The sequence below is a fragment of the Coturnix japonica genome, chromosome 2 (assembly GCF_054131305.1).
Source record: "Coturnix japonica strain WE chromosome 2, WE-NBRP24, whole genome shotgun sequence".
Classification (NCBI taxonomy): domain Eukaryota; kingdom Metazoa; phylum Chordata; class Aves; order Galliformes; family Phasianidae; genus Coturnix; species Coturnix japonica.
In genome coordinates, this window is record NC_140664.1 from 39,024,955 (window position 1) to 39,048,885 (window position 23,931).

Here is a 23,931-nt window from a genome sequence, read left to right on the forward strand (position 1 = left end):
TTGGCTAACTTGCCTGTTCTCCTCCCCCTCTTTTCCCTTCTCACTCAGAGGTCTCGGTGCTTGTGGCTGTTAGCTTGTGAAAACTGGATCCTGCTGGTTCAGGTCCTCAGGCGCCCAAGTTGGGAGTAATCACACACATCTGAGTGGTTGTTCTGGTGTACATAACTTTTTTCCTCCTTCAATGTTCTTGTTTTCTCCCATACAGAATTTTTTTGCCGCTTCTCTGCTGGTTGCCTCTTAGGCTAGTCAAACATCCACTCAGTTTTTCAAGAGGTATAAGGAAAAACTAAGCTCGGTAGTCTAAGACTTCGTACAAATTATCACCTTTTTGCAGATTTATTGTATCTCACCCCAAATAGCTGTGCCTTCAAACTTCCCTGTGGTCTGATGTAGTAACGCTGATGAGTTTGAGCTACGTTGTTTCCTTTGCAGTATGTTCTGTTCTCTATTTCCCTTAAGCCGGGTCATAATTTGGTTCTTTGGGAGCCCTCCCATGCAAGTTGGAGCTTCAGACAGGAGTGGAATGAGGAGGCTTAGTGATTGTATGGGAGAGATGCCAAATAGCTTCCTCTGAATCCTCACCCCTCTTTTAGCCCTGTTCCTTGGGAGATGATAGATGCACTGCTGCTGCAGTGTAGAGTTGCCTTTTATTTTTCCAGCTAAAAGGACCACAGTTTCTAAGCTTCACAGTAAGAATTTTAATTAATGAATTTAGTTCCTTACTAGATATAACAATACGATCAATCTTGATTATTTTTTTTCCCCCTTGGTGTTCTGGAAACATTCACAGGATGTGCTTGCTTTGGGATGCTTAAACCACTCTCACTACGTCACACCTTGTTCTTGCACTGAAATCCAGCTTTGCAGCAAGTGGCAAAAATGCAACACTGTGAACTCTTTTTTTTTTTTTTTTACTGAGCAATAAGCTCCATTCTGTTTAATGACTGGAAATCTTGTGCTGATTATGGTCTTTGCTTGAAATTAAGAGAGGATTTTTTTTTCTATTCATTGTAAAATAAAAGTGTTATTCTAGTAAGCCATTAATCGTACAGCTTTATCTTTTACCAACTACAAGTACTCTGAACTATTTAATATTAACTGAACCATTTTACTAGAAATCCTCTCTGAAAACAAATTCAAATACCCAGGAAAGCCATGGAAACACACTTATTTAGTTGGGTTGTTCTTTTGCTGAAAACAAATGTTCTGTTCTCATACCATGTGAAACTGGATTAGGTTCAGGTCAGCCAATGTATTTTCATTCTTGGAGACTCCTTGGCAATTTTAACTGCAGACACTTCCCTCTTCAGCCCACTCCTTTCACTTCTAACTCTGAAAATGAGAATTCCTTCATCATCTGGGAACTGCTCTTGCATTTCTCTTGGCCCTGAAGAATACAAGTATGTTAAAACATTTAGTGGAACACATTTAGTGTGTGAATTGGATTCTTGGGCGTTGTGAAATGAAAATACTGACATCCCCCCAAAATGGTTTTTGGTGGGATCTTTTTTTTTTTTCTGGAATACCATAAGTGCTTTTGTATTTCTTTCTGTATTACAGAAATTGTAAGGGGGGATATAAATCTGAGTGAATCATGGCAGATCAGCAAGATTTCATTGACTGTGATATGAAATATCTCTGATGAACCTTAAAACCTTGCGATGTTATGAATGCAACTGTCCCCTAGGCTGTGGTGAATGCTAGTAAGCAGATATTTGTGCCTTCATTCCCAGCCTTCACCCAACATCCAACCAAGGTTATGCTCCCTGTGCTAGTAACTGCCTGACTCCTGAAAAGCTAGGAAATCTCCAGGAGAGAAAAATACTACATACAAAGTTGCACTGGCCCTTAGCAGGGATGCGGCATTGTATCCTAGTGGAACTAGAACCAGTTATTTGCTTTATTCATTTCAAAATTGTCTTTCTATCGCCTGTATACAACTTGATAGTTCAAGTGGCAGCGGAGGCTTTAGAAGGCTGTATTGTGCTGAACAGAATGAGGGCTGTTCTCTAAAGCCTGTTCACTGCTACACAGGGTCCATCTATATTAGCAAAAAAGAATAAGTAACAACAGATTAGTTGTGCGTGGAACCACTAAATACGTTGTCTATATGGAAGATTTGGGCCTTTTTTCAACATTGCATTCATCTACTTCTGAAAAGGTCTCCCTTCCCCCACCACTGTTTGTGACCCCACACCTTATTTTTTCTCTTCATGATGTGTTTTTTTGTTTTGTTTTGCAAAAGTTTAATGTGCTGGAGGTGGCTGGATATTTTTCTCAGCAAAATTTATGCTTTGCATAGTTATCAGGTCAGCAAACTGATAAAAAAAAAGCAAGAAGGGTTGAGCAGAATCTGAGCCAGCCATTTACAAATAAATCTCCTGGGGTCTGTAATCACTAGAGAATCTAGCAATCATTTTGATTTGAAGGGAGATTAAGGATTATAAATATTCCGTAAATCTATTTTTAGCTTCAATGCCATTACACAAAAGCAAAGGATTCAGTGCTGCTGCTTGATCCTTTCCTTGCAGCAGCCTGGGAAGATTCAATTGGCAGTTCTGCACTCTTTGACAGGGAGTGTTTGAGTTCTCTAACACACATATTGACAGCAACCTTCTCTGAAATCTCAAGCTGCTGCTAGCATGCACACTGGTACTCATGGATGTGCAGATGCAAGCCATGCTGGGATTCAGGTCCATGGAAGACACTCAACCCCAAAAAGTTGGATTGAAAAAGTTCCTATTCTCCCTGTATTCTCCCTATCACCCCCTCAGCCTTTTTGTGGTGATTTATTTATTTGTTTATTTATTCGTTGAGGACTTACAGTATCAAACATATCCGGGATATAGACCTTAGACAAGTGCTAATGAATATGTATCTATAATTAAAGTTAGGAAAAACGTAAAAGTATTTCTATGCTGTCTATACCTTGTGCATGAGGAAACCTGTCAGTGTTGTAGCATGTAATGCGGTGGTACAGAAGTGAAGAAAACCACAAAATGAGGCAGTGGAAAGAGTTGGCCTGGGAAACTCTTAATTTGTACAAATCCTGGATGGGTATTTCAAGCTTTCATGACTATTTATCTTTGAATAGGTTTGCACAGTTGTGCTGTGATTCCCACTGAGGAGAGAGCAGTGCCCACAGACTACTGAAAATCGTTTACTCAGCCTTCTGACTTGCTCTTACACCTGTTGAGATTACATGCTTTGCTCTTGTTTGCCATCATTCTCCTAAGCACGATGCTCTCAAATGACAGGGGAAGTAGCAAGGGTGAATGTATATAGGAAGAATCGAATGACTGGATAAAAGACAGTGGTCTTTGTGGGTGGGTTTGCTTTCCCCTACTATGTCTGCATTTGGTCTTATCCAGAATTTCGCAAAACCTGTTCCTAGCAGTGAGAAACTGCAGGAACCCCATGGTTCACAGAAGCCCCAGGAATTCACAGCAGCATCCGTTAGTTCTGCCTTGTACTCTGTTCCCCTCTGTATTCCTGAGCTGCTGCTTTATTCCCTGCTGTTGTGACCACAGTTGGCTTGCTCCCCAAACATCTTTTTCTCAACATTTAAAAAATAAAATGTGGTAAATTAATGTAAGTGTCATAAAACAAAGCTAACATGGAGGGAGTGGGGTATTCAGCCCCGATGATGTGCGCTTCCCTAAAACCTTCATAATGTGGTAGTACTTAAATATTTGAAGTAGAATTCTAAAGAAGTACCTAAATGTTCCTGAAGTTTAGCTGGGGTAAAGGTGTCGAGATTTGCCTCCTGTTGCCATCTGCATATCTGTCAGTGTAATGTTTGCTTTTCATATTACTCTTTCAGCCCTCTTTAAGCTATTTTTCTGGCTTCTGTCTTATGCTCTTGATATACAAATAAATCTTTGACACTGATCCTCCTTTTGATTCTTCCCATCAGTCCTGATGCCAAATGAAACAGAACTCCCGTGTACCTATCAGCATAACCGCATCTCTACCCCTGCAGGGGTGAGTTGCAGTGTAGCCCTCGCCTTGCCACCAGTCTTTAGGAGATTTTGTCGTGAAGTCAGAAGAGCCCAGAAAGCCAAGAACGAACTCCTTGAGACCTGTCTCCAAGGCATCAGCTCTGGCACCCAGGGCAAGGAGAAAAGCAGGGCAGAGGATGAATTGTGGCTTGCCCCTTCCACAGCTTTGTGTAAGGCTTTGAACCTTGCCCTAAGGGCAGGCAGCGTGTCCCTGCAAGGCAGGGGGCTCTAACAATACCCCCCCTTGTGCTGGCTGCCTTCTCCACAACTACAGAATCAGGGCTTATGCTGTAAATTGCCTGGTGAGAAGGAACCCCCTTCTGGTGTAAGAATGATTTCCTACTCTGCTTGATGAATGACACTGAAATAAAGTAGTTTAATTTTTAGAAAACTGTCGACCCTGAAAGGATTGAGCTATTATTTTAATTACTGTAATGAGCAAACACTACTTGGAAGTCATTAAAAGAACATATACATAGCTGCAGATCCTGCTGCCTGACATGTATTGATGAAACATTTCTTCAACCAGAGGGATGCAGGTTAATTTTTCTCTGCTACTTCAACACCAGTGGGTGTAAGACATTTTGCTGTTGCTTTCTATTGCATTTCCATCACCAGGAAATCTGTCATCAAATACAGGCTATCAGTGTAAGTATGGGTGAACGCTGTAAGTGAAGGTACATAAAGGCTCTTCACAGCAGCCTGAAATCAGTTGGCAGAATTAACTTTGTTATACCAACTTTTCATGGAGGTACTAACCTGTTGAAACTTAGAGGACCACAGTGAATTCAGTTTGAAGAGTTTCTTGGTTTGGTTTTGGTTGGCTGATTTTTGGTGTTGATTTTTTGTTGCTGTTAATGTATTTGTTTTGGGTTTTTTTGGTTTTTTTTGTTTTTTTTTTTTCTTAATTGAAAGACTTCTCAAATGCACAGTGGAAATAGGAAAAGGTACCACGCAATAACAGCTGACTGCAAGCATGTGCAGCTCCTGCCCTGCTGGATTTCAAGTCTGGACTTCCATCTTGTTTCCCATCTTCATGGTTCCCTGGCCACAACGTGCAATCAGTTGCTCTGCTTCAAGGATTGCTTGGAGCAATTCTCTCCCTTTATTTATGTATGATTTTGACTGGGGCAAAAAGATTGATTCTGTGGCTGGGAGAGACTGGATTTAAATCATCAGCTGAAATGAATCGAATGAAAGAGATGTGTAGTATGAATGCAAGTTGCTTACCGGTTTGTGAGTTTATCCAGACCTGCTTGGGGCACTGTGTCTGTATACATGCATCTTTTCTGTGGGTGGCAAAGCACTGAGAAGGCGTTTCAGAATAGTTCTGCTGCAGAAAAGAAGTAACTCCCACACTTTAGGTCTGCACAAGGGGCAGAAAAGTTTAATGAAATTGCTGAACACAGAACTATTTTGTGCACTCAGTAAATAGATTTTGTAGGGAGTTTAAGATCCTTTGGTAAGAGACTGCTGAAAAAACCTTCCTGATGGGCAGCTCCTGAGGATGGTGGGTGAGCTGATCCAGCAAAAACACCGTCGTTTCTGTGTCTTTAAGTTGCATGTGTGCAGTACTTCTACGCTTTTTTCTCAAGGAGACAGCCCAAACTGCTGAGCTCTCACTATAGGTTTGGAGGAATTGCTGAATGAGGAATGGGATTCCAACTGTGGACCTTGAAGAAGAAGCTGAAGAAGTATGATAACAGGGAAAGAACTTGTTACTATTCAGACGTTGAACTCTGCTGTAAAGATAGGTTAGACAACCCAGTCCTTGCTTAGTTTCCCTCACGTAGTTTTCATCAACACTGTTTGAGTTCAGCTATGGAGGAGGAACTGGATTTCAAAAGGGAAGCGAAGATCTCATTTTCAGACAGTTTGGGTATCAAAAGCGGAAACATGTTATAAAGCTTGATGTTTTGAGCTCTGTGAAGGTTTAATTTTTCAGTAGAAAGTGTCATTACATTATTTAGAGTTCCTGGATTAGCCCCTGATGCTTTCTGCTATAATCTTGCATGAAGACATTAATTGTGTGGGCTTGTTATTTATGTTACACGTAAGCTGCTAATTAAAGAGCTTTTCTGGTTTTGAAGGTAGTATCTGGTTCAATTTACGTTTGTTCATTATAGATCATTATAGAGTGATGTGCTGTATGGGCACAGGGAAGAATTCTTGTAAGTAACATAATGAGAGTAGGCTTCGCACATCAGCTCTCTGCCATGGCATTAGACTTAGTTCTGGTAAACCCTGAAAGTGAGACACTTCAGGTCTGCCCACACAACGCAGTGAATGTTTAATCTCACAGCATGTACTGACTTGCCTGATTTACAATAACAGGGAAGCAGAAGCGGCTCAGTGTGTGGTAGCAACCAAGGTTTGCCTGCCTGGAATCTCTGGAAGTGGCTGACTGCAGTGCTGAGGATTAAACCCTGTGCTGCCATATCTGCATGGCTGCTGTCAGGCCTGCTAGTTCAAGGAGGCAGATGTCTGTGGTAATGTGTATGATGCTTGTACGCCTTCAATCTGTTCAGATACAGCAGTCGTCATCTCTGCTGTGGAAAGTAGCCACCTTCCTATCATGCTGCAGATGTTAGTTGCTTTGTGGTGTTGGGCTATTGTAAGGCTCATTTAATGTGAATCGGATGGAAAGTGCAGTACGGTTTCCTGACTCCTGTCCAAGAAAAATCTTGGGTATAAGTTGACATACAGTTTTTTGTAAGCTGGCTCAGCTGCATCTTTCTGGAGCCGGCAGCTGAGATGTGTGATCAGTCATGAAATGCTTGTACCAAGCAGCAGTACAACACCTACGGTATGATGAAGAGTAACGCATAGATATTCAGATATTCAGCAACTTGAACAGTTCAGAATTAAGAGTTGTTGGGAAAGCCTGTGTGTTGTCATCAAAGAACAAACAATTGCAAGGAAAAATGTGAGGACTCTGAAATTAAACATTTTGACATCCGTCAGTCAGAGAGCCTCCTGCTGATAATGTGACATAGGGATCTGACTGTATCTGACTTATCTGAGCTAATCACTGTCTTTCAGGGACTTAACTAAACACGTTGTATATCAGTTTAGTTAAATGACCAGTGAAACTGTATGTTGATAAGCCTATTAGCTATAGCTCCGTATGTCCAGGCAGTGGAAGCTGTGCCTATGACTACTTCCCGTCAACACAAGTAGCATTGAGACCGATCTTTGGACAGTCCTGTATTTTCAGTTGCTTCCAGCTTGATTTACCAGTCTTTCTGGTCTCTAAGCATAACCTGGTCTCTCGTTCTCTCTCACAGTTTCTCTAGTAAACCAATTCTAAGTCTGAAATGCTGTCTTTTTTGTTGTTCTTTTTCCTATCCGTGGCTTCTTCACCACATTAAATCTTCATGCTCACACAAACTGCCTAGTGTTGACTAGTTTCATTATTTGGTGAATAACTTTTCTTTTTGATACAGAGATATTAACAGTATTTTTCTTAGGCTTGGAGGTAGCATTGGTATGGCCTCTTTTTAAAGGAAAAGTTCTTCCATGGCAGTCTAATGCACACAATTTCTGTAGACCATTTGCCGCTGATAATGTTCGCTTCTGTAGTTAAAAATTAGTATGTAGTAATGTGTCTAGTGATAGTCTAACATCTGTGAAAGCATGCGTGCATTCAAAGATGAATAGGAGACCAGACACTTTGATAATTACCACTTCACAGCCCTTTCCATGAAAGGCTGCAACATGGAATTGGTACAAAAATGGCTTTTAGCTGGAGATGCCCCAAGCCAGTATTAGCAAAAAGATTTCACTAGAATCACAGATAAGGTATTCACTATAATTTCAGGAAGCATCGGCAATACACGGTTTAACTTTCTTAAATCGTGAATTATCATTTGCGTGGAGAAAACAAAATCACCTGAGTGATCTACTAGAAATACACACAATTAAAGCACAAGATGTGTAGTCTGTAGTATTTACTTTCTGTCAGGCAGTTTTAGGCCAGGCTGACTCCATTAATGGGTTTCATTTAAGGAGAAATGAAGATGAAATGAGGTGATGATGCTGGAGCAGTACTCTCTTATCCACCAACTCTCTTCACTCATCTTTCAGCTCATCTGGTTTTTAATTATTTATTTTTTTGTTTGACACTTTCACATATGCTGTGAACGTATGCCAAAATGTTCATTCTTAAAAGCTGCCTTCATTCATTTTGTACTGTTACTGAAAGCTTTCTTGACTTTGTAGATAAATTGCAAAGCCTTGAATGAGCATTGGGTTGTACCAGAAACCAGATAAATGATTCTGACAGACTTTACTGCTTTTATACACAGTGATTGAAAAGATGGCTTACCACATGCAGAACACAGGTAGCAAAACACCTTCTCAGCTGAGGTGATGATGTAAACATGACAGCTGACTGTAAATAAATGTTAGAAATGTTTGCTGCAAATTACTTTGCATTCTTGTTGCATATTCCAGCATTATGGATGAGAAAATTTTGAGCATGTAACTTATTACACGTATTTAATTAATGATTTTTTCAGATTGTCGATCATTTTGGCTTTCCAATCGTTTAAATTCTTGATAATATAGTTTTAGCTGTAGTGTAAGTAGATGTAGCACTTATTCCGCTAAGGTCTCTTGCCAAAGCTGGATCTACTGTGTAAATAAGGAGTTTCTTTGGAAACTGGCTTCATTTCAGTTTGAAATACGTTGTCTAATTTGTTCCAGAAGTAAAGTGAACTTTTTTTTTTTTCCAGAATTTGTTCATAATTGCTGGTGGTCAGAGCTATAATAAATTGCATTCACACCCAATTTAAACATTTTATAAATACATAATCTAAGATACAGCCTGTGCCAGGCTTTGGGGGGGGGGGGGGGGGGGGGGGGGGGGGCGAGGGAGAGGAAAAAAACCTTTCCTAACAAAATACTTTTCAGTTGCTTTAGCCTCTACCTTGTTGATACACAAGTGTTGGGAGCTATTAAAGCAACAGGTCTAATAATAATAATTTGCATGAAATATTTCAATAGATTTAAGTTGAGAAGCGGGGTGGGGAAATACGAAGTTTCTGCTAGAGATTGTGAATCATGTGTGTTCAGTGAGTGAATGAGATACCAGCTACAGAACAATGAGACAGTCTATAATGCACAGACATTCTTTCAGGCTACCAAGCCCAGGCTCTGAAGCCTCTCTCCACATTGATGAAAATGTATAACTCTGAATGAAATATGCATATTCTGCCTTGTGTAAAGCCCTGTGAGTTACCAAAAGCTGGAACTGCTGACTCAGTCATTGTTCCTGGTTTTTAAAACGCTTCCCATTCAGTTAATTATAAAACCTGTTCCTGAACATGAAACAAAAGCACTTTGTATACAGTATTGGGCTGCATACATTTTAAAGATTTCTGCTCTGTGAATGCTTTTTTTCTTTAGCTTTGTTTATTGCACCAAACGTGTCTGCCAGCAGCAGTGCTGCATACATGGCTGTCCTTGTCAGCTGGGCTGTTCTACCGCACACCGGCCTACACTCCTACCACAGCCTGCGTAACGGGGAGCGGGGTCAGAACCTGAAGGGCACAAAAGGCTACTCAAGCAGCACGACAGCAATGAATGCGGTTAAAGTCAGGCTGTAGAGATGGAGATTGTAGTGTGGGAGTAGTCAGATGAAAAGGTTCTGTCAGCAAAAGAGCAGAAAGAGAAGGTGGTGTGTGAGTGCAGGCTGTGTCTTTACAGTGGGGCAGGAACACTCGTTGCTTGAGTTTTGGTGAGCATTGTGTTTATGAAATAAATAAAAGCTGCTGCTGAGTTAGACGAAGTTAATGATTAAGCTTAGCCATTGTTGCTGTTATTTTTGCAAAAACTTTGACTTAACAAGAAATGTCTTAACAAGAATATGTATGGTGTCATTTGGAAAAGCCACTTTGTGTTTTGTCAAATACATATTCTGAAAGGTGGCTTCCAAATCCAGCAACTTGTGTAAGATACGAATGCAGAAGTTGCTTGTTTTGTCTCTTCCATCTGTTCGTATAGGATTCCTCCATTGCCACTGGTAGACAAAATTCTTTTTGAATGCCGTCTGGTTTTTATTTTAACCTCAAATAAACATCCTCTTTTACTTGTGGCCGTTAGTAATAAGGATGTATATTGAACTACTGTTTGCAAGTGCAATCTGTGTTTAAAATACTTTAACTCACTGTTGGTGGACAATCTCTCTTTACCTTTTTCAACATATTGAGACACCAGAAGTAAAATAACACTAATCAAACTGAGCTCAGGCTATGAAGTACTGCTGCTCTTAAAAAACACTTCTGTTCTCCATTGATACTTCAGTTGCACAAGAAACCTAAGTCTGCTATACCAACCGATATGTAAAGAGTGAAAAGACAGAAATGCTTCTTCCTATGTGGATTTCCCATGAGAAAGTGCCTTCTAGGGGAAGGGACAAGGCTGGGTTTGGAACTTGGAGTCACATGTTATAAACTGCAGCTGTGCCATTGCTGGTGGTAACATCAGCCTTAATAGATGTTAATGAGGAAATCCATGATAAAGGCAGAATTTCTTGATGCGGCTGTGATACAAAATCTCCAGCACGTCTAGTTAATCTGTAACAGGTATTCTAATACGGCCTGTTGGAGCCTGCTTGAACCTAGTAGTATTAATTTCAGATGTTAACGAGGGGTTTATTCTATTACTCTCATCGTAACTTTCTTCTGTGCCTTAATTAAATGTTAATCTATTGTAGACAGCCATGTTCTTGTAATGACTTGAAACTGGTGTATACTGATGATCTGGGAGATCACCTAGATAAGAGGAAGTTTAAAGACTGACTGAGCCTGTACTGCCTCTTAACTTTCAATGTATGTAATGCCTTTTGCTGAAATAGGAAAATCTGCTTGGGTTAGAAGAATTCCAATATATTTACTATATATTGGAATTGTATATTGGAATAATATTGGAATATATACTATATATATTTACATTCCAGTAGAATTTACTATTTTAAAGAAACATGCACTTATCAATAAATATTAATACTGGAAATCAACGTTCAGTTTTCTGGGCTAACTAAGATTTTCTTAAGGGGCTTGAATGCCATCCAGGGCAAAGTTTGATCCTGAATTTGGTTTCACTCATCTAAACTGAGTCACCACTCCTCAAGTCTGATTTTTAGCTCTGACTCAACTTTGATGTATCAAGTATAAATGGAAGTGAAGTATTTGTTCAGAAAGACAAGTGATTTTAAGTACAATAAGAATTGTAGTCACATACTTCTTCACATTTGGTTCTGCATCTTTCTCCATCCTTTCACAGGGAGGACAGTTTCTGGTGGAGGCATCTGTTTGTTAGGCAGGAGACACATTCGCTTTACCTTTGTTCTGGATCATCAGTGGTGGCAAGCATTTCCAGCGGTGGTTCTCATAAGGATACTGAGTGACACTGCAGTAATGAGTGTAGCTAGCTCTTAGTGACTTAGCATTTTCTTAACTGAGAGGTAAGTAGCACTCCAGTGCAGCTTGAAAAGAATAGCAATCACATAAGGAAAGCTTCTTATCGGACATCTGCTTATAAATAAAGTCATCTCAACTCTCTCATGCAAGCTCTGGGTTGTTTTATCTGGCCTCTCTGTAACTTTACTCTCTTGCTCTTGGCTGCCTTGTGCTGAAGTCTGAATTAGCTTTGCTGTTCGCCAGGAGAGTGTGGCATCTTCATGCATGTGTGTTTATGATCTTACTGTTCAACAGGAAACCAGCAGTGGCTTTTCTTGGTAGTAATTAAGAAAGTCAGACAGTGCAGTAGTCACCAGACTGCTCTGCATGGCCACTGAAGTGTGTGAACTTGAATGCTGACAGAAAACTGCGTATGAAGCATTCATAGTGTCTGCTGGTAGCATGTGGGAAAGGAATGAAATGATATTAATTACAAGTTCAATTGATGTTAACCCAGTGAGTAAGTGGAATCTAGTCAGCTTCTTACTAGTCCAGACACTCCAACGTGACCCCATAAAACGGAACATTTCATTGTGGTAATATAGCATTTGTGATGATAATAACTTACGCAACAAAGGGTAGAGGTTAGACTTGTTTCCTGTCTGTCATTTTACATAATCAGTAACCTAAATTTCCCTCTCATCCATAATCGGTTACTTAAATCGGCTTTAAACTATCATCAGTCACCATTTGGACTGAGTTGTCTGCCTTATGCCGCCAATAGAATCAGATATTTTGTTGTGCTGAGTAAGAGTCATAATAGTAAGATTTAGAGAATAGCATGCTAGACTGTATCGTCTCCATTGCTTTGGCAGCTTGGGGTTGGAGGTTTAGATGTGAAGCACAATCGTTGTGTTGCTGTGTGGGGAAACCTGGTTGCATTCCCTCCCTTGATCTCTCCACTGGTATGCATATGAGCAGGTGGTGCATCAGCGTGCTGATGCTCTGCTTCAACATGTCTCACTGGGTTCTGACGCTTGACTCATTCTGCTGTGGTTGAATGGGTATTTGTATAGCAGACATAACACGGAGAGGAATAAAGGCATTTAAGGCTTCAAAATCTTGATAATACTTCTGAGAAGTAAAGCTATTCATCTGAAGGGCTCCTTCCCCACCAAACATTGCACAATCTCTGACTGAATGTGCCATTGTGCCTTGCCCTCTGCTTCACAGGGCCATAAGTTTAGCTCCAGTACACTCGATGAATTCTAATTGTATTATGTTTACTTAGATATGTCCCTAGTTCATCTTTCATCTGTTGTTTTTTTGTTATTTTTTTTTTTAATTCATTCCCAACATTTCCAAATGACTGGGGACAGATGGGGACACGGGAAGTACTCTTCCATCCCTTTCCCCTCAAGGAAGAAGTATAGACAGGCGGCTCTTAAAAAACAGAGACAGTATTTCAAAGCTATTTCATGGTGATTACAATGTAAGATTCAGTTGTAGCTTTTCTAGTTTGTGGGCCAGTCCTCACCCTTTGGAAGCTGAGACTCGTGTTTTCCTGCTGTATTCTCTACCCTTTTATAACCTCCTGTCGCTTTCAGCAGGCTGCAGTACACTAATAAATTCTTATGAATAACTCAGAAAAACTTCCATCTTCACACCCTACCTCTCTACCTTGTTTTAATGTAGCTCTCAGAAGATGTTGTTGTGACAGATAAGGGTGAATCTGTACCAGGAAGGGTTTCCTTGCTCTTTATTTGATAAGGGGATTAACTTAGCACAGAATTGAATCATACCCGCGTCAGTTCTCTGGCAAGCTCCAGTCCAAGGTGAAGCCAATAGCTTCTTTGATGAGGAGCCCTCCTAAATGGATCAGGGAACTAGCTTTCCTGTCCTTTCCTTGGGCACTGAGCTTTGAGCCTGTCTGCACAAGCTGGCTTGAGGTTTGCTGTCTTCCTCAGTAGTTGAAAACAGTGTTCTTTAAAACAGTGTACCATTGTATTTGCTGTTTTCCTCTGTAATAAGTCTTTCCTGCCTCAGCTGTCTTCTCTACAATGGAGACCCAGGATCACTTCTGCTCCTAAACACCTGAACTCCAAGGTAAACATCTGTCCTGTAGAGAGCTAGGAACAAGCTCTGGATTTCTGCAAGCTGGAAAATGACAGAAGCAAAGGAAAGCATTAATTTCCTGCTCCCTGTTACATCTGCAAGTCTGCCAAACCATTTGTTATTGATTTAGTTGTACATTCCCATGTTCAAAGTGTTCTTTGGTCTTTCTCCCTTCTCTCAGTTCTAGGCATCTTCAACCAATGTCACACCAGCACTCCTTGATGCCACATGTAGGCTCTATGCAATGACATTTTGGTAATGTCAATTCAAATTAAAAATGATTTGTTGTTCTTGACTGGCTGAATTATCTGCAAATTAGGAAGGGAAGGAAGAACTCTTGCTTATGACATAGTTGGTGGAGTTGAAAAGTGAGGAAATAAACTGACATTCTCCCTAGCATCTAGCAAGCTACCTCGGTTTGCCCTCTTTACAGTTTCTTTTTTTACTCTTTAGACTTCTGTTATTCAATTCTGCTCAGTTATATCAAGGATCACCCTTTGGGAGTGGAAGACAAAGTTGTTTCCCATCATCTTGATGCACGGAAAACTGTAGACAGAAATTGGCTTTTTCCTAAAATGTGGTCATCTGGAAGGCAGAGAGCCTTTTCTCTTTGATTCAAGTCTGTTATTCTTTGAAATACTGAAGTGCAGTCAGCAGTCGACAAATAATATGAAACATAAACCTCTGCAGTACTTTGGCTACCCCGCTGTGCTGTCTGCGCATTCTGGAGGAGCACAAGGCTTTGCATGTAGTGTCTCACATAGAGATGTGAGACTTGCTAAGTAATCAAAGCTGCTGAAAGACAATACAACTCCTGCCTCCTTAGGGAAACATCTAACAGCGAATGCAATTGAGCAGATGTTTTGGTGATCTTCCATGTTTTCTACTGATGACATACCACTACTTTTTTTCTTGTTATTTACAGAACAGTCTGATTTTTGTTTTGGAGATACAGGTCAGAGCTTTTATAACAGCTGGGGTGTTTGGGTTTGAAGGAGAGGTTGCTGCTAAGACCAGCAGACCTTACACTGAAGAAATACCTGAGTGAGTTGCACTGCAGTTTTGTATCTCCATAAACTTGCAAGAGCCTAAGCAGTGGAAGTGGCAGAAGCAACCAAATGGCTGGGGTGGAAGGAGCTGGTTAATGACCTAGCACAGATCCTGCTCACAAGTATTTGGCTTCTGGCAAGAAGGAAAATGGACTCATCTTCCTACTCATTTTTAATAAATGCCTCCATAAACTGGGGGATAAGCCCTGGTTTAATTCTTTCCCTGCATTTTATCTTTTCAGATTCATTTCCTTTAGTGGTGGATTTACAGTCTCTGCTGTAAGTACCTTCACACGGAAATAAGATTTCATAATCTGTGTAGATAATATATACTGGAATGAAATTGTTCCAATACTCTGTCTGCCAGAGGCCAGACTTAGAGATAAAGAGATATAAGGCTTGCAGTAGTCATTCATTACTCCCTTGCACTTGGCTGCAAAGGAGTAACCACACCTGCTCAGTGGACCGTGCAAATATAACATATCGCTGATCTTTCTGAACCTGCGCTGATTTACTAGAGGAATATTTCATTATTCTTCTGTAGCAGCACAAGAAGGGGGGATAGTTCTACAAATGTGTAACTTAAGATTTTCTTCAATTTTTTTGTCACATTCCCAGTTAGCGCGGTTAAATTGTGCAGTAATTTGTTTAAGCTTGCTGTTAGTTTTGCAAAGTCTCTTGATGGAGTCTTGTCTGTTGTGAAGGATAATAAAATTCCATTTCAGCTTGTAGTCAGGACTTATGTCTATTTGACTTGTGTTTCAGCTATGTTCTTTTTTTTTATGGCAGTTTGAGAGACTGGGGAGGAACATAATAAGTAATTGTCTGCTTCCTCCCTGTTACTTACTTGACATCTGGCTCAAAAGTGTCTTGCAGGCCCCTCTTCTGCCCTTTTTCTCTCTTTCCAATAGAAAAGTCTGCCTTTCTCAATGAAGAAATAAATTCCAAAAAAAAAAGTCTGTAGAAAATCCAGAGAATTTTCCAAAGGAAAAGCATTTTAACATCCAGCCCTGACAGCTTCCATGCACAGAATACTTGATTTCGTAACAGAAGAAGATTAATGCTGCCCTTCTATTATGTGCTTTTGGATCTGTATGTACTCCTCTGTAGTCAGCCTCCTTGTGAACTGCAGTGTTTTAGCAGCGAAGGCACAGACAGTTTTGTGTTTGTGCAGTTCAGCTGAAGGAAGGGAGGATGGCACAGACAGCTACATAGATGGTTCTGAGCATCTCTTTGTACCGAAGCAGTCGTAATAAAATAATACTAGTGCACTTCCAGACGGAGTAACTAGAGGACCTAGAATTAAAGACCTCACTTAGAGTGCTGGATGAATACTGTTTGGGTAATGTTATTGTTCAAGATGATGTTCTCCTCCATTATTCATATGAATTCATGCCCTGTCACTGTGCTTAACTCAATTCCCACTCTTGAGCAAGATTTCCCTATTTATTTCTGAACCAGCAAAATGTTATCTCTGCAATATATCACAGTTTCCAGCTATTACGTAGCTTCCATGCAGTATTGTATTCAGCTCTGTAAGGGTGTTAAATCAGAGGTAACCCCACTAGCTTTAGCAGATCTTTCTGAGGTTTCTAGAACTTGCAGTAATTTTGTTTGTTTATTCCTCTGGGGACTTGAAGTATAAAATGCCATTATAAGTTGTAATCACAGTTTGCCTCAAATAGCAACTGCAGCTGAGAATCTCACAGATCAAACCCCCGGATCCCAAATTGGGCAATCAAATAGGGTTGCAGCCAGGTGGCTGTGCCATTAACTGAAGAGGGGCAACAGTGTTCCCTGTAGAGCAATTCCAAAGCAAGCAGGAGTGAACTACAGCCAGTAGTTAACCCACGGAGAACACTGTGACAACTTCTCTCTAATATAAAAGCATCTTATCCCTAATGACTATATGTGGAATACTGTCATTTGCTCTGTGCTCCAGAGTGGCTTTCTCTGTTCTATCAGGCACTCCCTGGTGCCGCACATAGTCTCTGCTGCTGTGTCATGTCTTAGCACATGTAGGTGAAGATCTACCTTCACAGGGTTCATGTACTCTCTTGAAATTCCTTCATAGGAGATCTGTGTGTCTGGAGGGAGGAGGACCTGCAGACCTGGGGAGTGAATCTTTCTCTCAGTTAGGAAGTGGCTGACAGGGAAGTCCTAACAACAGAACTACACTGTCTATGTGTAGTGACTAGGGGATTAAAAAGCCCAGTTCTTCCTTCATCTCTCCCTCTCTGTCCCTTATCAACAGCACAACTTCCAGCTTCTCTCTACTTGTGAGCAAGTGAGCTTGTGAGAAGCTCCACTTCCGAGCACCTCTCTACTTGTTTTATGAAGGTTGATTGCTTTGCACCAAAATGGGCTGCACAGTGTTGATACATTTCTACTGAGTATGTAAGGTGTTCTTTTCAAGTGCTCATCTGCTGTAGATTTCTTATGGCTACCTGTAGTGTCTGAAAGGCACAGCTTTGTCATTCCTGCAGTTTCTGCTCTTGATGTTGGAGGCACTGTAAAGCTGGAAGAAGTTGCCAGCATTTTTTTCAGGTCGGGTGTCTGTTTATGTTGAAACTTTTAAATACCTTCAGGAAACAATAAAATTTACAGGGTAGAAACTTAGAGCTACTAAGCTAAAACCTTTTCTGTGCTCTGAACATCCTTGAGCCCCAGGTTCCTTTGCACCGAGGCAGAGCTTTGGTCTGATGTGGTGAAGTCGTCCTTGAAGTGTATGATGGTAGTGCGGTTCACTACAGGAACGGCATCACCAGGTCAGACCAAAGGTTTGCCTATACCTGCAATAGGAACAGTAGCATTGATCTTTGAAGAACTTGAGCTGACTTGGCTGAACTTCAAATGATGGTGTGTCCTGAAGCAGACACAGAGTTAGAAAAACACACCGGCAGCTGAAGTTTGAAGTACAGTTGTTTATTAAACAGTTGCAAAACAGCACATGGGAGATGACAGCGTCTTTAGCTATTCTGTACGGGTAAATCCTCTGAAGATGTCTGATGAAGGTACGTAGGAGAAACAGTGTGTGGCGCACAAAAATGCTGAAGGAGTGGGAATATTTCTGTAGGTGGCTGACATGTATTGGATGAATTTTCATGAAGTTGAGCGCTGTGAGCAATAAGCCAATGCCTGGGCTCATTGCTCATTTTAAAATATAATTTACAGATTTTAGTCGGACTTCTACTCATTTTCTTGAGGCTCCTTACAAGGAGGCCTGCTATGCTGTTCTCTCGCTGAGATCATCCTCTAGCCTAGTAGTAGTTAATGTTAGTAGTTAATGTTTCTAAATTTGGGGAGATCGCTCTGCTGATTTGTCGCACAAACAGCAACATATCTGTCTGAGTTTTCGTTGTGCCTGTATTTATAAAACAAATTTCTAAACTTGGTGTATGTTACTCACAAGAGCAATTGCTCCTTGGTGCTGGTCCTTGCCTCCCACAACACTGAAACCATGGGAAAAGACAACAAATGGTTCTTCCTAACACTCGTCAGAGGCTGACCACCTTTGAGAGGATTTTATATGTGTATTGTCATGTTTCTTGTGGTGTTAAAGTTCTCAGAGGGCTTAGCTTGTAATTAAGCACTAGGTGCTGTTCCACACTGTTCCACTGTTAGGAAAGCCCAGGGGAAAAGGGTTGTAGCCTCACATTCTTTCATGGCGTTTTGATGACACTAAAATATATACTTCAAAAAAAGATGTATTTACTGTTTGGGGTTTTCTAGTACTGGGTGTGTTTTCTCTCTGTAACGCTTCTATTATTAGGGGCCAAAAAATGTTATCTGTACAGATACTATTCCAGTGAATTAAGTACACAAACACAGGGGCCTCAGTAGTTATTTACTGTTTCTAGACAGCATAAAAAGATCTTATAAAATTTGCAGCTCCCACACATTCTTTTTGTTCTGTCCTAGTGAAACTGGGTGCCCTTCATAGCAGGTTCGGAAGGCTCTTTGCAATCTTTCATTTTGTGTTTTGGCTGCTAATAACCGGAAAAATTGACTGAGGAAAACAGTGAAGAAGTTGAGCCAGCAGTTGCCACAGTGACAGTTGTCCAATGTAAATATCTTACAACTCTTCTGTTTGTCATCTGTTTTCAGGGCAGTTTAAGCTGCTGGAACAAGACCGAGATATTAAGGAGCCAGTGCAGTATTTTAACAGTGTGGAGGAGGTGGCTAAAGCATTTCCTGAACGAGTTTACGTCATGGAGGAAATAACATTCAACGTTAAGGTAGTCCCTGAGTAAATATTTATCTCTGTCTCAGTGATTAACTGTTACAACCTTTATATACATGGCAAGCGAGCAGCAGCACTGTGTGGGAAGTGTGATTTCTGAGACAAACGGGTCTTTAGTTCTGCCTTCTGTGGTGGTGCTCTTCAGGAGTGTTTTTGCAGTGCTAAATCAACACGTCCTAGAAGGGCTGTCCTATCCTATGGCACTTCAGGGAGCAGTCCTGATGCTGCATCCCATAATTCATCTAATCGGTATGTTGCTGCCAGATTTTAAACAAATGTTGTTTGTTGCCCCCTTTGTCCTCCCACTTCCAGCAGTTTGAATTTTATTTTCTGGTAAGCAGCAGCTGCTCAAATCCCTGTCCAGAAAGCCTTATTCTCAGAGAGTGTGCAGAGTGAAACGATGGTGTTGCTTCTCTCCAAATTACTGCAGAAAGTGTCACTGTGAATAGAGGAAACAAATAGAAAAGGTGGCCTTGTTCTGTGCATTTGTGTTTGTGCATGCGCACTTCTTGGGCTCATCTTTGGATCAGCAGTGTCAGAAGAGGGCTTCGCATCTCCAAACTACAGTGCTATGGCATGAAGCAATGGTAACAGATCATGTTCATCTCCTTTGTCTTACCTGTATTTCCCGGAGATCACGTGTGCAAAGTAGGTCAGTTCTGGTGAAAGAGCAGAACAGCATCCCAGAGCTGAGATGCAGTGGTGTATATTTGCACTGTGTACAGAAGAGACCAGTATAGAGTTTCCCACTCCCTGGTGTAATAGTGTGTCGTTTGCTTTTTTTTTATAACCCATATATTTTTAATGGCTTCTTTCTTGCACTGCTAGAGTTGGGGGACATCAGCAAAACTCAGGTTTTATAGGTGTGAAACATGATTACTGAAGACTGCAATAATTAACTTATTAGTTAATTCATTTAGAGGCACAGACTCTTGCCTTTCAGGACAATAAGTTTCTTGTACATTTATGATATCAATTAATTAACCTGAGACCATGCAACAGAGCCTTTCATGAATGAAAACTACAGGGGAAAGATAAAACACTTGAATTTTTAGGGTATATTTAGCCAAATAAAGAAAACAAGAAAATTCCATTTCTGCTCAAGAAGATCATTATCATCTTGGAACTGCCAGCCTTATCCACCAATGTGCCAATATTTCTCAGTGTATCTGTGTCCAGATCAAGAGCATGGCACAGTGAAATGTGCAGCCATGATTTTTGAAAAAGGCAGCTTTTCAAAATATAAAACATTACATCTTGAGTTTAGCACCAGTATTCTCAAACCTCTTTGTCATATTTAGCAAACTCAGAATTAAGCATAGCCTACTATTACGTATCAGATCCATTTTAAAAGATATTTTAGTTGTACACTTCAATGTAAATAACAGTAATAATAATCCAGGTTTAACCTAGTTAAAGAGGTATCTTGGCAGTATTTCTCTTGGCTGTTATTCCAGTTTCATAGAAGTCTGTTCCAAACTTGTCATCTTCTAAAGAATGAGTTAGCAGGACTTGTAGAAGTGTTTAAAAACTATACATAACAGAATGACATATGCTACAATTTTAGGATATGAAAGATGGTGTTTCTGTCTGAAGCAGTGTGTTCGCTTAAATTAAGATTACCAGAAGTTAGCTAATCTGATACAAAAGAATAAAAAATGTCTGAAATATCGAATGAAGCGCTTCAGATGAGGAGGCATCATGATGTCTGGGAGTTTTTTTTTTCTTATTCTAAAAAGTCCACTGCTGTGGGTACGTTTTGGAGAAAGAGCTGATAGAATTAAAGACTGCCACTGGACAGTTCTTGTATGATGGTGTGCTGAGATCTATCTGAGCGTGCTGGCTGCCACTGCTGTAGTTGACTTCATGCAAACCTCGTCCTCCTACTAATTCCTCTGCTGCCTAGGCAGCAAGATCTGTAGTTTAGAGAACTGCTGCTTTCTCATGACAAAGTGCCGTGACATCTTTTCTAAGAGGGAAGTTTTGTTTTATTTTGTGTGCTTTCAGTTCATAAAGAGGAAAATGAGCCACTTTACCTTAAGAAAGGCCGAGGAGACATCTCTCATCCCTCCTTACTGTTTCCCAGCTAGACAGGCTTTCTGGGAAGTGTGCTGAGGCAGAACATTTAGGTCCTGTGGTGTATTTGGAGGAGTGCTGTAAGGCCATGCCATTGAGTAGAAGGCAGAGTCCCGAGTGCTTTTCACAGAACAGCAAGCAGGAATTTGAGATTAAACCAAATTTTTGTAATGGTTAGAACTACTTATGTTAATTTCTTCTGGTGTGTGTATGTGTCAATACTGTGCTTGTATACCTTGTTGGTCACCTCTGGTACCCAGTAGCCAGCAGCATCTACGGGCACAGTAAATCTGAGTGATCTGGGGATAAGCTAATTCTCTTCAGTCAAAATCTAATCTATTCCTAGCAGAAAATTATGGGCATTCTGTCTGTTCTTCTGTGAAAAGGTATCTTACAGCCTTTTCCGTGTTAATATTTATTGCGTAAACACAGATTATTTTGTTTTATTTAACGGCATTACATTACAGTGATGAGGATATTCTGACCCTCTGTGCTTAGAAGAAAAATTTAAAGAAATCATTGCTACTCCAGGACCCTAACTTTGGCTGAACCAGCAGTAGGTTTATGCTGTTGGATGCTGAGGTTCCATACAGATAGCAGTTTATGCTGATACCAAGGAAGCTATTTGCATTAAGACTGTGGGGAGAAGAAAAGTGGGGGACACACAGCCACACACACACAAATGAAGATTATATTGAGAGCAATTCAGAAAGAAGTTCTTGTAAAAATTACTGATATATCTGATAGATTATTGGCAAGCCATGAATTCCTGCTCTCCAAAAATCAGCCCTATCATCATTACAAGACAATTCAAATCTTCTGGGATATCATTTTTGCCCTGAAGATATCAGCCCATCTCCTTAGCGAGGCTGTGAAACTGCACATATCACGGATGGAAATGTGCATTAGTTAGCTAATCATGTAATGATTCTTTTCTATTGAAGACTTTGTTGTGAACTTTTGATAGCTGATTTGTTTGATGTGGCTCTTTGATGTGAGTGAAGCAAAATTGATCTCCTCATTTGGTTGCAGTTCTGTTGGCCCTAGTGAACTTGCCATGAGTTTCCAAAAAGCACCTACTTAGAAGCCTGTAACCAACACTGGCATTTTCAAGTGCTGCAACAAAAACTTGGTTGAAATCAGTCTGCGTACAGATTTACAGGTAATTCATAGTACTTCAGTGCTTCATGAGTGCTTCAGTCCCCTCTGCACACTTTGCCTTGATGCTGGCCTCATGAGGCAATCTTACTTTGGTCCGTGGAAGTTTTTATTCTCTAGCCCCTCTGTCCAAAGCACACAGGTGGCACCTTGGTGACTCAGTAGTACTGCAGTGCTGTGGCTGCCTCTGTCCTCCAGAGTCTGGTGCAGTTTGTATAAGGGAGAAGCAGACCTGCTGAGTTACTGCTCTGAAGGGAGCCTGGCTAGCAAGCTCCATCACCTCGTGGTGGCTTCATGTGCTGCTATGCCCATTTTTAATGTAGTAATCAGGGCAAAGAATCTGACAGGGGAGCATATGTAAACTACCACCAGGAGTTATAGTTGCTTATTCTGTCATGTGAGGCTAACATTTATAAAAGAAAAAATAGTTAACTTCCGTGAAGAAGTTTGATTGTTTTTTCTTCTTACAAATCTTCTGGACACTCTTTTTTATATGAAATAAAAATCTTTATCCCCTTTGTATACCATATGACAAAAATTACATTCTGGTTGGTCTGTTGGCTTTAATAGTAGAATCTGTATGTGTTAACTATGCATCAGTTCAAAAAAGTCCTAACTGAATTTTTACAGGCAACACAATGCTTGTATTGCTCTAATAAGATCTAGCAGGTATAACAAGTTGTATGAAGCTGCAAATCATTTTTATAAGGAGTTCCTACATCCCCAAGTGATTAAGGACTTCTGCCTCTTAAGTATAACAAATTACCGCAATTGGAGCTCGAGACAGGATATTGGCTCAGGTGCTATCAGAATCTATTTTTCTGAGTTAACCTTTCCTTAAGCAAAAGAAACAATATGCTTGACTTTTCCCAAAAGAACATGTTGCCTAAATCATCATTCATCACTTTCCTGATGCCCATATTTTGCAGTAGATATAATTGGCTTCTGAATTGTTATTGAATTGCAAGCTGAAAACATTAGAGTGACATAGACCCCCTCCCCCCTTCTTTGACAAGATGTCTGCAAACAAGCAGCCTTTCTGGTCGGCAGCCTGGCATCAGTACTGAACTGTTAGTATGGCCCTGCTAGTTCATGTTGGAACTACATGATCCTTGAGGTCCCTTCCAACCCGGGTCATTCTGTGATTCTGTGATCAGTATGTATAAAGGTGGAGAGTAGATACAGTATGGAGCAGAGTGCTTCTGGTTGTGTGGATCTTCTCTCATACTGTTTAGTCTGAACATCTAGTGTTGGTTGGTTTTTTTTGCAGGATAATGTGGCAAATGCTGCTTCTTCCACATAGCTAGAAGCACTGGTTATGCTCACCTGTTACGAGGAAGAGATGATTGGCAAGAACAGAAAGATGAGGGTGGAATAAAGCTACAAGGCTGATTGTTTTAATGTGTAAATCAGCTCTTGAAGAGAGAACAAAGAAGAAGAAAAATGTGTATGGGGAAGGAGTTACTTCAGGATGCTCCCAAGGCTCATAATTAGATAAAACTTTATCATGGCATTGAGAGGTGTAGCAGTTACAGCTGCAGGTTGTTGTACTAGAATTGCCCGGTGAGGAGCCTGTGTTTTAAACAGAAGATCTAAAGAGTGAGCATACACAAAATAACTAAAACGTGTGCACTGTCCCACTAAGAAGAGATTTGAAGAAAATGTGTTCACCTTTCCTTTGCCTTCAGCTGCTCTCCTTTCCTGCTGCCAGGTTGTCTGTTTTCATAGCTGAGGATTCAAAGCAGGCCTAATGAAACCACTGAGGAGATGAGAGCGTGGCTCCAACATGGGGAAAGCAGGAAGGAAAGGCAAGCAGGCTACAGTTACACTGGGACTTGTCAGCCCTCCTGGTGTGTTACACAGATGATTGAAGGCTTTTTGGTCCC

At 40.7% G+C, this 23,931-nt stretch overlaps 1 protein-coding gene across 4 annotated transcripts in view; it reads left to right on the plus strand.

The window, feature by feature from the left end:
• The window catches only part of GAREM1 (GRB2 associated regulator of MAPK1 subtype 1), a 93,517-nt gene that overhangs the window by 51,294 nt on the left and 18,292 nt on the right, over positions 1-23,931 (plus strand). For 3 of the 4 annotated variants that reach the window (XM_085537463.1, XM_015855448.3, XM_085537460.1), the window contains exon 3: positions 18,676-18,806. The exons of the other annotated variant lie outside the window; for it this stretch is intronic. In XM_085537463.1, the coding sequence (XP_085393589.1) occupies positions 18,676-18,806 (131 nt within the window). The remainder of the gene's footprint in view (positions 1-18,675; positions 18,807-23,931) is intronic. 4 annotated transcript variants of the gene reach the window in all.